General features: G+C 47.7%; 4 protein-coding genes across 4 annotated transcripts; 2 read left to right on the top strand and 2 right to left on the bottom strand.

Moving 5' to 3' along the window:
* Positions 1 to 370: 370 nt before the first annotated feature.
* N7509_009278 (putative C6 finger domain protein) lies at positions 371 to 1,202 on the top strand (the record flags this gene model as incomplete). Its single annotated transcript, XM_056633915.1, has 3 exons — positions 371 to 592; positions 695 to 988; positions 1,134 to 1,202. 3 exons carry the CDS (start codon positions 371 to 373, stop codon positions 1,200 to 1,202), a joined length of 585 nt encoding a protein of 194 aa, XP_056484535.1.
* Positions 1,203 to 1,528: 326 nt separating this feature from the next.
* Positions 1,529 to 4,147, bottom strand: slx4 (the record flags this gene model as incomplete). Its single annotated transcript, XM_056633914.1, has 1 exon — positions 1,529 to 4,147. One exon carries the CDS (start codon positions 4,145 to 4,147, stop codon positions 1,529 to 1,531), a length of 2,619 nt encoding a protein of 872 aa, XP_056484534.1.
* A 799-nt stretch (positions 4,148 to 4,946) lies between these two features.
* N7509_009276 (uncharacterized protein) lies at positions 4,947 to 5,578 on the bottom strand (the record flags this gene model as incomplete). The annotated part of the gene is made up of 4 exons (XM_056633913.1): positions 4,947 to 4,980; positions 5,082 to 5,147; positions 5,222 to 5,287; positions 5,442 to 5,578. 4 exons carry the CDS (start codon positions 5,576 to 5,578, stop codon positions 4,947 to 4,949), a joined length of 303 nt encoding a protein of 100 aa, XP_056484533.1.
* Positions 5,579 to 7,155: 1,577 nt separating this feature from the next.
* On the top strand, positions 7,156 to 8,135 carry artA (14-3-3 adaptor artA; the record flags this gene model as incomplete). The annotated part of the gene is made up of 4 exons (XM_056633912.1): positions 7,156 to 7,216; positions 7,297 to 7,845; positions 7,908 to 7,978; positions 8,034 to 8,135. 4 exons carry the CDS (start codon positions 7,156 to 7,158, stop codon positions 8,133 to 8,135), a joined length of 783 nt encoding a protein of 260 aa, XP_056484532.1.
* Between the last annotated feature and the right edge of the window lie 7,022 nt (positions 8,136 to 15,157).

The raw sequence follows: 15,157 nt of genomic DNA, 5'->3' as shown, positions 1-15,157 counted from the left end.
CATTGTGTAGTTCTACCTATGATTATTTGAGGTACAAGGTCTCGCAACAGAATTCAATCGAAAGTATAACTGGGTCTTGCTCTATAAATTCTGCTTCTAATCCACTTCTCTGGAGCTGGTCTTGGTGTTAGTGTCTTGAAATGCCTGGTGCGGGTGAAACTGTCCATCTAATTTGAAGGATCTCTCTGTTTCAAGGGAACGAAGAGTTGTTAGATTACAATACGTCTAAGAACTTGAAAGTGACGTTCGAAATACCTCCATCCAAATCTCTTCCAGTTTGCTTCTCTCTCTTTCTATTTAAGCCCTTCATTTTGCAAATCCACTATCTACTCTTCCTCTCTCCCATCATATCTCGCCATACTTTGGCAGCATGGAAGATTTCCTTCCACGTGAATATCTTTTCACCCCTCCTGTCCATTCGTCTCCCGATTCGATGGACCTTTCCATGCCAGATATTTCCATGCTACCACGCCCCAAGAAAACCCGCCGAGGGAAATATGACCCAGAGCGTGACTATTCTGCTGAATTACGAAGACGATTTCATGAAAACCCTAGTGGGAAGCGCACATCACGAGCTTGTGATAGATGCAAGGTATGTAATGACTTCCTTCTTTCTCCTCTCATCAAGCTTCCTAGCGCCCCTCATCTCATCCCTATTCATACTATTGGCCAAAGCTAACTGTCTCATCTCTAGTGTCGAAAGCTTCCCTGCGACGGGAACCCAGAAAGCTGCAACAACTGCGTTCGACAGGGCACAGCGTGCAATATGACCGATACGAGCACCGGTCAAACCCATCCTCGAAACATCATCAGACAACTAAATCGGGATATCGGAAAGCTCCAGCGTCAGTTGCGAGAGAAAGATCAACAGATCCATGTCCTGAATGAACAGATCCGGAATTTGTTGCCTTATCATCAGTCCCCGGGAGCACAACTTGGAACCCCGTGCGAGTACCAACCTTCTCAAGACCGTGGTATTATGCGTTCGGTGAGTACTCCTTCCCAAAATTTGGACCTGGTGCCACATACTGGAGCATTCCATACGCACACGGTGGGATACACTGATCTCTTCTTGCCTTACTATGAGACCTCATTTATGAATCATGTTGGCTGAACGATACATTCATTGCCAGGATCAAGGAATCACTCCACAGCAACTTGAACGTCAAACCCCATACATGTCCGGACAAGATCTGGTATAGTTGTCCCTATTGTTTTGCTTTCCTTTGTCCTAATATCCTTTCTACAATGTCCTAGAATAGTTTGGAAAGGTGGCTTGATGGAAACGGTGGCTCATCGGATGTCATTCCCTGAATAGCTCCATAATGGTTGGACGAATGGGGGTGTATGTGTGTGCGAGGCCTTGGTTGCCATGATAGTAGCGTCGAAACGATGTGCAGATAGTGTTCTGTTCAGACAAAATTCAGGTCTATCAGGATTGCATATTTGCTTGAGTAATGTAAAAATATTGGGTATCATAAAATTCGAATGCAAAAAGGGGTCACCAATGCCCCAAAACACAGGTATCTCACCAACTAGCATTATTCTTCCAGCAACAGCAGATCCCCTTGTTTTCACACCATTCCCTAGCCGCTGCAGCATGGACTTCCCTGTCCTCCCCAACAAGCCCAAGCCCTTCGACGTTCAGCCATGTTGTGAAATCTTCCAGAATAACTGGGTCGTACATGAGGATCTTCTCGTGCCACGTTGGGCGGCTTCGGCTTCCAGTTGAAGATGAGAGGGGCGAGAGCAGATGTTGGGAGCGTACGGCCTTAGTGATCTGGAAAGCGAGATCGGGTAAACTGCTGCGCTTCGAAAAAGCCGGGTTGTCGGACTTGGAGGGTGCAGATGAAGAGGACTTGGCTTTGACTTTAGATTTGGAGGCAACCGCTTTGCGTTTTGTGGGACTTGTAGTCAATTCCTTGGTTCGAATTTCCAGAGATGGTTCGGGAGCAAGATCAGAAGTGGTGGACGAAATCTCCTGGTAACGCTTTTGGACTTGACTAGGCGATGGAGCGGTCTCGTCCTCGGAGTCTTGAATCTCTTCGACGTCTATGAATGACGATGTCAAGGCTTGAGAGAATCTGTCTGTATGTTTCGAAACTTTCTTGGGGTTGACAGAAACCAAGGTTTCTGTTCGCGTGTCCGTTTGTCCTGAGCGTGAAGATGCGCTTGGTGCTGATGCTGTCTTCTTCTTGGTCTGACCTTTGGGCCGAGTAGCTGTTTTCAGTGTCTCCAGTTGTGGGGTAAGATCTTGGCTACGCGGCTGGGTAGAATTGGACAGCCTCATAACATTGTCGGTTTGTGACGAAGGCTGGGCCTGTGACTGCACAAGGGTAGTCTTACTACCATTGCCATGTTTCGACTCCCAGCACTTCTGTAATAGCTCTATCATCTTCTTGCGGCCCCTTACTGATTTGAAGCCAAAGGCCGCAACCTGTTTGGTGAGCTCAGCCTCTGTGAATCCGCTATAGTGAGGCATCTGTGGCTGTTGAGAGACTGCCTCTTCGTTAGGATTCGTCTTCGCAATAGCTTCATCAGCCTCTACCGGCGGTTCCTGGGGCTCCAAGGACACAGGCACGGCTGTAAACTTTGGCCTATTGACCCTCATTGGCGTCTTCTGCTTTGGGGAAGGTTTGGACTTGCCATAGTCAAGCTCAAACCAGCCATCATCATCTTCCCAGTTCAATGATCTCTTAGTTTGGGAATTTGGTTCCTTGGATGCTACTGCTGAGCCTGCCAGCTTGACGCCGTCCATCCTTTGAGCCTGGACCAGGGACCCTTCAGTACTCCGCGCAGCAGACTGCCAAAGGTTTCTTGTACCGGGCAGGTAGGACACATGGCCCTTCGAAACGGCCTTGGCTGTTGCAGTCTGCTGGCTTCCGTCAAAAGCAAGCTTCTCGGATGCACGTATAGCTTGCTGCAATTCGTCCAGTGTATGTGGTGAATCCTCTCGTTCGAGTTGACTACAAGTGCCAAAGACGAGATCTTGATTCTCCAAAGACCTGAAAGCTGCTTCGGGTGAAAGAACAGTAAAAACAATCTCGTCCTCCGTCGATTTTCCTTTGCCTCGTCGTTTAGAAACGGTCTTTCTGGTGGCCTGAAGTTCATTACTAGCGGAGCCATCGTCATTTGCATTTTTCGAAGTATATTGCGCCGTCATTCGTGCGGTCAATGTCGTTAATCGTTTCGGGCCTTTTGGTTTCTTTTTCGACTTAGGACCAGATGTTGATGAATCTGTACCCTGGGTCGAGCTTTCTCCATTTGAATCAGCTTGATATACTTGGTATGGCTGAAGCAAAGGATCCACCAGCTCGATACGTCGTCTCTTGGTGGGACCTCCATCACCCGCATTTGGGGGCATTTCGTGGACAGCTGAAGCTGTTCCAGAGTAATTATAATTGGACAGCAACTTGTCAAATCCACCAGTGATGGCTGGTGCCGGAGTCTTCTCCGTATCTCCTTCGCCTTCCATCGTCGGCCCTATCTTGGGGGAAGTATCTCTCGGTGGTGTCCAATCCATTCTCCTCCTCAAAGCTTCGTCTAGATGTAGCTCCCTATCTTTCATGTCGACTTCGGAGCCTTGAAGAGTACTTGTATCGATAGGCTCATCGGGCCTCTCGCTCGGCGCAGTCGTCTTCTTCTTTCGTTTGCTCGGTTCCTTTGGTTGATCACTGCTTCCTCCTTTGGTAACCTTCCCAGTTAACGTCATGTTGCCTGTCTCTTTTTTCTTGGTGCTTGTTTTGGTATGACTCTTCTGTGGCCCTTTGCCCTTCTTTGCCCCGTTGTCTGCGGTATCTTGGATCTTAGGATTGGCATTTCTGGTGGAGTCTGTCTTCGATGCTATGCTCGCTACCATTGATTTCGACTTGGCTGGGTCATTTTGGTCGAGGGAAGCTGAAGCGGCAGGCTTTTTCGTCGCCCGTGGCTTCTTCTTGGTCGCAATATCTGTCGTCTTTGGGGTGGGGAAGGATCGAGAGCGTGACGGAGGGTTGAACAGCTCTGGAGGTGACGGAAGAGATGGTGGGGACGCTCCTCGTGGCGAGCCATCAAGGAGCTTCTCGGAATTTCGTAGTGGCCTTGTCGGAGTTCGTGAGAAAGGGTTAGGCGAGGAGGACAGCACGATCACTTCGGCAGAGCTCGCCATCGTGACCAGCGACGCGCTTCGAGTCAGAGGGCAGGATAATCGGGCCGCGTTAGAGACTTAGTTGAATTAAGGAATAGCGTGAGACATTATTTATCACAGCAGGGAAGCAATCGTCGAGGGATTGGCTTAGTGATTGAGCGATGCGGAGTAAACTGGTGTTTTAAAGGTGGGATGAGTGCAAGTAAGGTCGAAAAATGACGATCCAGCGCGTCTTGGCAAAGTTTACCAACAAGCAGTTGGGCCGGGCAACCATCGGAACGCATGTCATTTGCACTCTTTGCATTCCATCTTATCAACCTCAATGCGTTTATTTTCAATATTTAGTGGGGTTCAGATTGGCAGGTTTCTGAAGGTGATACTAAGGTAAAAGGCAAATTCGAAAAAGAGACCATGGTTACTAGTAGGCACTTCACCCTACCGATAACTACTACTAGTAGTGTAGTTCAAGTTACTTGCATGTCCAGGTGGATTCGGCGTGAACCTAATACTAGCTTACCGGGTACTAGTACTATCCACCCGCAGGAGATCGAGCATGATACTACGCAGTGCATTTGTGGGGGACTTCGAAAGCCTATCCCTACATGCCCAGGTGGCCTATGAAGAGAGATACAGGATAATATTTCATGAATGGAGGGACTCCTGATATGCTATAACAAATATTCGGTCTTGTCTAGTCATGCCGCTTTAACACGAGCACAATCACAAAATCAAAGGAGGCCCGGTAACTGGAGAGGAGATCTTATGTTACAACAGACAAGGCTCATGATGCGAGGCAGTGCGATTATTCAGTGCAAGAGCTTTATTTCTTGCCCTGGTCCTTGGTCAACTGGTTGCTAGAGGGAGGTTAGCATTTGTTCCAACAAGATGGCGAGAGTAATGGAAGGCAATGTAAGGTGGCCAAATAGAGGGGGAGCAAGGTGAAGCAAGGACATACATGTGGTTCTCAAGTTCGTCCAGATGAGCGCGCTGATCGGTGATCTTATTCTTCAGGGCGTGGAGCCTATCCACCCGATGGTTATTAGCCCCATGTCTTTGTTGACGGATTCCGAAGTGACTTCCACCCGAGTGACTTACTTCTCAAGTTCCTTCTCACGGATATACAGGGCTTCCTGGGCAGCCTCACGCTTGGTAAACGCATCGCTGTAAGGCAACGAATGTCAGCGATTAATGATGTCATCCAGCAGCGACATAGCGGACACGCCATGCGGTCGACAACGCAGATAACGCCACAGCATCCACATCACAAGGGAGATATGATGCAGTGAATGAGGTATTTGGGGGATTGGCCACGTACCCTGAGGTGCCGCCGCCTCCGGATCGAGGGGCACCAGTGTCACCCTCACCCATTCGGGGGGCGATAGCAGAGAACGAGCGCTGGCAGAGGGCACGGTTGGCAAGAACAGCCGGTCGGGTGATGGATTGGCGGAGCATTGTAAATGGTGAATGGTGATGATATCTTAAAATCAAAGAGAAGGATTGGAAGGGGAAGTAGTATTGGATGATATTCAAGTTCGGGGAAGTAAGCAGGGGTACTAGTAGCTTGGACAGGTGACCTTGACCTCACCACCCATGACGACACATGCCAAGGCCTGTCAGGTGATCTATCCGGGGTGCGATTAGATAATGCATTATGTCAGCAGAAATCTCTGCGATAAGTTCAGGCTCTCTCATTCGACTCGGCAAGGCAGATCATGAGGGGAGGGGGGATTAGCCTGGGTGAGTACGGAGTACGGAGTTCAGTGCGGACAATTGTATACATTGTAACTAAATAAACTCCTCAATGCCAATACTGTACACCACATTCGAAGGTTAATGTTCTGTACGGAAGAAAACTATAGGATCTACTCGTACGAAGATCGGAATCGATCAGGTCTGGACCAGGGAGGCCCTCGGTTGCTAGTGGGTAGATGGATGTGTTTCAAAGAAATGAGGGAAGTAGGGCTCTGTCTGCCTTGGATGTACCCGGGGAGTAACAAGTGGTTAAGGGGGGGCGATTGGCGCGGGATGGGGGGGATTATGGTAGCCACGATGACGCTAGGTCCACCGAACCACACAGAAGGTGAGGTACAGTCACCAGCAGGAGGAGTAGCAGGAGCACGATGGGTGAGAGCACAGCCTCTACCTAAGAAAGTAAAGAGAACTGCTTGTGCAGAGAAACAGAGAGCAATGGAAGATGGCACATGGGCCATCGGAGTAGTGGTAGTGGTAATAGTCCACAGTCAAAGCAATAGTGTAGTGTAAGGTCAACCCAATCCCAACACCAAACAACACCCACCGCCCTCCCCCTCCTTTCCCAGACTGTCACTCATCTTCCTCCCTCAACTTTCCCCTTCTCTTCCTACTCCATCCACTCCCCCCCCTATCTACTTCTCTATACCTTTTCTCTCTCTCTTTCAATTTCAGGTGAGTTTGTCTCGTCCCAATTTGTTTCTATCAGTTTGCCTCTTCCCCGCCTTGGAAATCACCACACAACTCCCTCCCCCCCAAACCCACACAACCATTCGACTCGGGCTTCATTGGACCTGGGGCATTCCTGCCCTCTTCAAGACCAAGAGGGACATCCAAATTTCCCGAAATACCTCCTTCGCCGGGATCGCATCGCTTCTCCCTGGCAAGAGAACTTCATTCGTCCTCGTTCCCTTGTTTACTTGCGGGTCCGCTGCCGCGACCGCTACGCTGTGATCCCCTTCAAAAACACCCACAGCCCCCGACGCACGTCAGCGACGCCCAGTACCTCAACAAACCATGATCCTTGTGATATTCACCACTGGAGTCCAAAGGGACATCTCGATTGGATCAGAGACACCCTGGGATGCAAAATGGAGCGCATATGGCCCCTCGTCCCTGATCGAGGGCAGTCAGCGGATTCTACCCCTCCCGGTCGCTGGCGATGATGTCGATGGCGTGATTCCAGTTCCATCTCTACAACCACATTCATATTTGCTGTTATCGCTCATAATCAGGATAAAGACTAATCTGAAATTCTGATAATTCTAGAAAATTTCACAATGGGTCAAGAAGACGCTGTTTATCTCGCCAAGCTGGCCGAGCAGGCCGAACGCTATGAGGGTATGCTATGCCTCCCATTTTCAACTTTAAGGGGAAAGGAACCCTGTCCCGCAAAGGCAGATGACTGACGCTCACTCTAGAGATGGTTGAGAACATGAAGATCGTTGCTTCGGCCGATGTTGAGCTCACCGTTGAGGAGCGCAATCTCCTGTCTGTCGCCTACAAGAACGTCATCGGTGCCCGCCGTGCGTCCTGGAGAATCGTCACCTCCATTGAGCAGAAGGAGGAGTCCAAGGGTAACGAGGGCCAGGTCACTCTGATCAAGGAGTACCGCCAAAAGATCGAGGCTGAGCTGGCCAAGATCTGTGACGACATCCTCGAGGTTCTCGACGACCACCTGATTAAGTCTGCCCAGAGCGGCGAGTCCAAGGTCTTCTACCACAAGATGAAGGGTGACTACCACCGTTACCTTGCCGAGTTCGCCATCGGCGACCGCCGCAAGGGTGCCGCTGATTACTCCCTTGAGGCCTACAAGGCCGCTACCGAGATCGCTTCCACTGACCTCGCCCCTACCCACCCCATCCGCCTCGGACTGGCCTTGAACTTCTCGGTCTTCTACTACGAGATCCTGAACTCCCCCGACCAGGCCTGCCACCTCGCCAAGCTGGCTTTCGATGATGCCATTGCTGGTCAGTTTGCGCCAACTCCATTGATACCTAATAACGTTCATGTGACTAACTCATTCCTACAGAGCTTGACACCCTGAGCGAGGAGAGCTACAAGGACTCCACTCTTATCATGCAGCTCCTCCGTGACAACCTGGTAGGTTAACCTTTGTGTCGCTTTTCCTAGATTCACCTGTCTAACTCTTTCATAGACTCTCTGGACCTCTTCCCAGGCCGAGCCTTCCCAGGAGGGTGCCCCCGCCGAGAAGAAGGAGGAGGCTCCCGCCCAGGAGGGTGAGAAGCCCGCCGAGTAAACGGAAATTTAAAAAGACCTTGATGATGGACTCACGTCCTTGGGGTGGATGGGACAACCAAGAGGGAGCTGCGCGATGGGTCTCCCGGTGCAAGGAAGTTAAACAGGGCAAGAACGGAAAAGGATGGTCAAGATGCATTGGTTATACGTTTTCAATTCTTCGGACCCAGGGCCTCGCGGCCTAGGGATGGGGAAATGAGATTTGTTTCCTGGTGCGCTTTCGGAATCCCCTCCCCTTCGAGACCCCTGGCTCAGACTTTCTGGCGTCCCCTTTCACTTTTTGAGGACGGTGCTTTCCTTGCCCTGGGACCAGTCCAATCTCCACCCCCCTTTTTCGTTTCTTCATTCTCCTTGTTATTTTGTCTACTTGCCTCTTCACTACCCAAAGAGTCCCCTTTGCGCGCACTCTCCAAATCCCCCACCAACAACACATACACACGAACAGAACTTTTTTTTAAATCAGCTCCTTATCAGGACTACAATCAGGGCCTCGTACCGATCCCCTATCTGGCTTCATCTTTTCTTCTCTTCTTTTTCCTTCGTCTTTTCTATCTTATACCTCTCGTATTTTGCCAATCGGTGTTCATCCCGCTAGATATGGTTTAAAGGTCAACCAACGGTAGTATATTTGCCTTGCAGTATTTGGCTCGCTACATAGTCTTGCCGTGATCCCCTTGGGTCCAAACATGAATGGTCTGTGCCTGTATCCTCGGTACTAATTGGCGACAAGTAACTATATCATGATAGGGCAGCTTGCGAACCAGATCTTGCAGGCCTACTACGACTAGTCAGTTCTTCCTTTCCTCCCCTATGCTATAGACTGGATATGTGCCAGTATTCTAGTTTATTCGGTGGTAAGCTGGGTATGATCAGTGCTTGGCAGGTGGTCATTGCAAATATTGAATAGATATAATGTTCCATGCCTCGTTTCCCTTAGCTCTATAGGAATTCTCTGCATCAACTTGAACTTATCGGGTGGGGTTTCAACCGCTATCCAGACCGTAAATACGTCTTATGGGAATATAAGCATATTCAAGGAAATGAATTTTCCTGGCAGTCCTTAGGAATGACCTCTACTATGTGCCATTCCCAACTTGCATAAACACCATAAGAACTGCAGAATAGCTGGAACCTGGAATTAGCACGCATACAAATAACTTTGAACCCAAGTGTACATACGCAGCAGTAGCGGCCAAGCTTTCAAATGGGGTTGCAGCCGAAAGTGTTGCAAGAAGTGCGAGGAAAAGTACTATAAAGCCAGTGATAATTGCAAGCTGCTTCGTTTTATCCTGGACCAAGAGTAGCCACCACGGTGGTGCAACCAGCATAATTAAGCCACAGAGGATAATACTGGCGCTGGCGCAGGATTCCAAGGAATCATCGTTATAGTAGGAAAGGGACTCTAGGTCATAACCCGTATGTTCTCCTTCCTGTGTAAGTCAGTCCAGGTACTTTCTCTTCGTGATTGTGAGAAGGGTTTGCTTTTTAAGGCAAGAAAACTTACTTTTACAGCTTGCTTTCTGAAGAATATACTGCCCGTTATGCCAGAACATTTTTCCATAATCTTAACCAAAGGAGATTTCTTTCCTGGCACAACCCGTATTAAGTCGTCTATTTTTGTAATATACTCGCTTTCTGCAGGAAATATAGCATCTGAAAAGCGGCGTAAAAGCCAATTTTCCACATTTAATCTTTCATGCTCCTCGGCTGGTTGGCGTGATCTTAGCTCTGAGTATTTGGTGACATATTCATCTATTTTTCATGGTTAGTCGATATAAAGTGCCCCTCGAGATTGAAGCTGAGAGCTTGAAGTGAGAGAGCCAAAAAAAGAAAAAAAAAGGAGTGAAACTAGAAGAGAAATATACTAACTATATTCTTTTAGCTCGGCTTGTGCCTTGATGAGAATTTCTTCTCTTCTTTCAATCATATCATGTCTGAATGACCCGTTATTCACAGGTTGACAGCCTAGTTGAGAGTTCTCAATATCTAGGGCATTCAGTTTTTCCTCGAGCTGAACTATTGAGTCCTGCATTCTCAATAAGACTCTGGTATTAAGGGCTTTGAAACGACGCAGAACGAAAAGGTCATCATCGGAAGAAGACCATTCACAGAAAGCCCGATATCCAAGATATTGCCATGGTCTCTGATAGAGGTCGCTCTTGGAAGGGTTCTCTTTGGGTGAATGGGATTGAGAAATAGAATCTGTGGAAGCTAAGACGGACATGTTTTGACAGAAATTTGGTTCTGGGTCGGATATGAAGATATGTGAAGGGGACTCGGAGTACATATCAGCAATTAGCTTGCCAGAAATTGCTTCGTATTTATGGGGGCCCTGGCGGCAAAGGGGACGAGGCAGACTTGTGGTAGTTATCGGGCATATGAATAGCTGACAGCACTATGGTAGAGCCTCGCGCAGTCAGCCGTCGCAGTATGCAGGAGTATTCCGCTGTGTCTATGAAGGCGTCTAAAATTGACTGCATAATTGGCTGTGAGCAGTGCGCGTAGGCACTGGTACACCCGGGTCAGTGGCTGGGTTTCTAGCAAATGATAGCATACAGACATCCCGCGTCCGAATTCTCATGGAGATCATACGACCAATCATTTGGCGCTTCGCTTTATACGAAGCTCTGAGAATGCGCGACTCACATACGGGGCAGTCTCAATTCACAGGAGTTAGAGCCAAAGAAAGGCCACGGGGCGCAGGTACACACGAATCGCTGAGCCTACGCGCCTGACCTTAGGCTAGGTGCCTCATCAGTGCACGGTCCATGACTTGAAGCCGCATCAATAATTTCAAGGCGCCAATGATGTGAATTCACATTGCCAGCTCCAGCTCAGCTCTATGCATGGAGCGAAGAGAGTCCAATCGCAGGGTACCACATAAGTCAGTCACCTCCTGCGCCCTGGAGATGATGGGGAGGGAATCGGTGTGGTGGGAATGATACTCGTAGTTGAACAGATGACCATACAAGCCCACTGGAATTTTCTCCTAAAATGACAATCTAATGCCGATCATCAAGGTATAAAAATATCGTGTATGTCCTCCAGGGCCGAACAGGTTCTCGTCTCAATTTTCAAGATAGCTCGTTTTTCCCCTGTTAAACGAGATCGACTGTCTTCCTGGAATTCACGTGTACGGAGATTTCTTGATGCTTCTGCTTACCCTCATCTCCAGATGAAACTTGAATGGGTTCTAACCTGACACAATCTCTATTTAGACAGCGAGTACTATACGTACGAGGCACTGCCTTCCAGCAACGTGTCTGTCTTCTAGTTTGGTGAATATATTTGGTCAACTTCACACTTATCCCGAGGTCGATCTAATCGATTGGCCTACTATCAGAGAGAGCGTCGTCTAGGGCAAGTATCCTATAACGTGAGCTCATGTTAAAACTCATCCAGATTGATTTTGCTTCAACAACGATGGCGGGTTCGGCTGGAGCAACTCAAAGCGGAGGTGGCAGAGGAAATCCCCCCCGCGCAGCCGGCCCCTACCAAGCCGCCACCGGGGACCTAAGGATTATGGTGGATTCGGCCTTGCAAAAGGGTACAAATGACAGAGCATGTCCCATATGATGGACATGTATTCCTTCCTAGACAGAACCTGTCAATTGAATTTGTCCTTCACGCCGCTTCTATACCATCAATGATGATAGCATCAGAACCATGTGCCATGGGGGTGCACTCATTGTTCTGGAACACTTGGAGATGTAATCCTACCATAATAATACTAGATAACTACTAGTATTTTATTATTGTCGTTCAAGTCTGGTCATGTGCATTTACCGAGTGAATAAAAACACGCCACCACTTGTCTATTTCCTGTTTTCTCATACTCTAAGAAACTCCCATACCACCCCCCGAGAAATTACTGCAGATTAGTAGGAGAATAACCAATGAGGCTTATCTATTCATATGATGCATTCATGAATCTGACTGGTGCTCTATCCAGACAGGCCATCGCCCAGGGGCATACTACACTTTCGAGATTTCCTTAACGTCAAAATAACGTGGCAATCATGACTTCCAAGTGTCGGGTATAACTGGAGGCAATCAAGCCACAGGGATTATTTCATTGAGCTTTTTACTGTGTTGAGCTTCTAATTGTAACCAAGGGATTAGCAGCGGCACAGGTAACACCTTGGCAGTATATCGTGAAGATAACAGATCTAGAGAATAGAGAGAAAACGACGAGGCAAGGGTACCAGTACCTGCTATACTAAATGTAAAGGTCTTGTTGCGCAGTCATTTAACATGGATCCATCGCATCTTTCTGGTCCTCTCCAGATCACCAAAACCGTCAGATTGTTTTTCTTATCAAAGATCCCCGAAAAATAAATAGAAACAGCACTACCAACGTTATAGACTAATAAGGGCTTCCTTTACAAAGGTGGAGAATCGTAAGTATCATATAATCATCTTTGAAAAAAGGGTTGACTTCTAGGCATTCCCCAAGTCTGAAAAAATTGTCATTGAGTCCATTCTACACCTCAAAAGGCGGTTCGTAACATATGAACCTGTGAGACTCTCCTAGATTATTATCATCGACATCATACCTTCAAGGATAGCCAATAGTATGCTATCAGGATCCAAGAATTCAGGTGCTTGCATCAAGTACTTTGCTCCAGGGTCAGCTTGAGTTCAATTCATTGCTTACGAATGCGTGATTTAAAAAACTCTTACGAGATATCTCGGCCTGTCCATATTCTCTCCTTTTTAGACGGAATATAGGGTATTATTTTGCTACAGTCGGAAGAGAAACTCCTTTGATGCGAGGTATCGAAGCTACCGAGGAGGGGATAGGGCCGGGCAACCGAGAATTGATGGGGAATTATCGCATGCATAGCAATAGTCACCCAGCGTGATAGTCACTCTTCAGTGGGTCTATCGAGCAAACAATGCTAAATATGTCTCGACAGTAGAGGACTCCGACAGATACGCGAAAAACCAAGGAGCAAATCCATCCAAGGATGAAACATGTGTTAGATTCTAATACATTGAAAATGGCATACTAGACATCATCTTGGCCTTGAAGGTGTTAGTGCTTGAGTACAATATGAAACTGTACCAAGGAAACTGGTGCCATTGTCTAATAAATTGATAGCTCTCACAGGACCCTAACTCCTAACGTAGTAGTACCCATACCACGTTGCTTTCCCTGTATCGATAACTACTAAATCAAACTACTACTACTACTACTACTACTGTGTCTTACTTCCATGCTGCTTGAAGAAATCACAAGCTGTTATAAAGCTGTTGTATACCATTCCCGACAAAGCCGCTTGGACGTAGGTTTCGAGTCTTCAATCCTTCCATTTCCGCACTCTGATTAAGACTTTGTGTTACGTTCTGTCATCACCATTTACTCTAGTAATAATGTCAAACTTGCTACTTCCCAGAAAACCCCGTAGGCCACGTGAAGGGGCTAACACTAACCCCCCGTGATGAGGAACCGGAAGCTCCGGGTCGTATCGTGAAAAAATGAGGCAATCCAATAAAAGCAGCATTGTCTTTCCTCGCCAATATTTAGCCGGCACAGTCCTCGAAGGATAAGCTTACCGAGACGTATATTTTGATATCGACCGTTCTGTTTAAAATAGATAAGCAAGGCGTTCAAGTTCATGTGAGCTCATCGTCTCGTTTAGAGAGGTCTGTCATTCCTGCGAATTGCTTATTTTGGCAAGATCCGAGAGTCTACCGGTCTCCGGTCTTAGGATTATGACTCTCGTGTAGCTAAACCGGGAGTTTTTGTGTTGTAGATAATCCAAATATAGAAAATGCCCCCACTCCCGAAATCCGCAGCTCAAATCTGACGAAAGAGCCTTGCGTCACTGGGAGGGGGAAGAAATCCCAATCCACGCTAGTATAACGTACCAGGTCGCTGGATACTAGATGGCTATGGTTGAGTGCTGCTCCCAGCTAGATAATGATTTACTCTCGGGTATGCCGGCTCTGCATGATTCCTTCAGCTGCACTGTTTCAAGAGCCCCACAGAATACGTCGTTTTCGTAGATCAGATGGGGAATGTCTCAGATCTTCATGTCTCTCCACAGCCACTTTGGACGTCATGACTCGAGCTAAAGATTAGAATACTGTTTTGAATACACCTAGTTGTACGTCTTTACTTCTATAGTGCGAAAATTGATTGGAATATTTCAATTGCCATGACTGAACTATCATTCTTCCCACCATGCAAGCAAGGGAAATAATAGAAAAAGTAGAGATAAGGATGGGGGACTTGAGACATGCACAGGAGACCCAGGGTATGACAAAGGCCAGTGGGGAAGCAAGTAAGCAGAACAAAGCTGTGATAGAGAAGAAGAAATAGTAAGATGCGGCGAGAAAAATGGAGATCTCCCGTAAGTTGAAAAATGGGGGTTCATTTTCGCGAGAAGCCAGTCCACAGTCGAAAAGAAAAGAAGTGAAGAGAAAAAGGGCAGATGAACAGAAGTTGCCATCTTCCATCGTCCCAGGTGTTAAAAAAGGAAGATAATAGAAATGAAGAGAGAAGAATGGAAAGAAATAAATGAACAATGGACTGCTCCATAAATGACCCCCTAGATGCTTTCCACTTTCCGCGCCGTCCTGCGGTTGACATGACCATGACCATATGCAATGCCTTATGACGACGAAAACATTTCAAGTTGCGGCTCCGGTAAAGTCATTCAATCAAATCGAGTCTAGGTCCCAGTCCCCGAAACGCCCGAGGTGCTATGCATCCGATAAAAAAATACAGTGGTAAAGATGAGTCCGCAAAGAGCCGCCGAGTAGAAAAAACATATGATGAAAAAAAAAACGCCAAATGAGGAGACGTGTAAAGAAAGAGCAAATGAAGACGCCCGATGATATCGACAATGATGAGAGGTCGGTCAGTCCCGCTGGCCATGACACAGCATGGTGTGACACTTGTGAGTGGCTGAGGGTGGATGATCATGAGTGGTTCGAGGATGCCAAGACCCAAGTGGCGGACCACTGGGCGAGGATCAAATATCCGATGATGTCACTGAGCATCCATTGGTCCCT

This window comes from Penicillium cosmopolitanum (genome assembly GCF_028827165.1).
Source record: "Penicillium cosmopolitanum strain IBT 29677 chromosome Unknown utg000009l:1.0-9042332.0:1.0-9050551.0, whole genome shotgun sequence".
NCBI lineage: Eukaryota > Fungi > Ascomycota > Eurotiomycetes > Eurotiales > Aspergillaceae > Penicillium > Penicillium cosmopolitanum.
The sequence above is the reverse complement of the archived record's forward strand: the minus strand, read 5'-3'. Positions and strand labels throughout refer to the sequence as shown.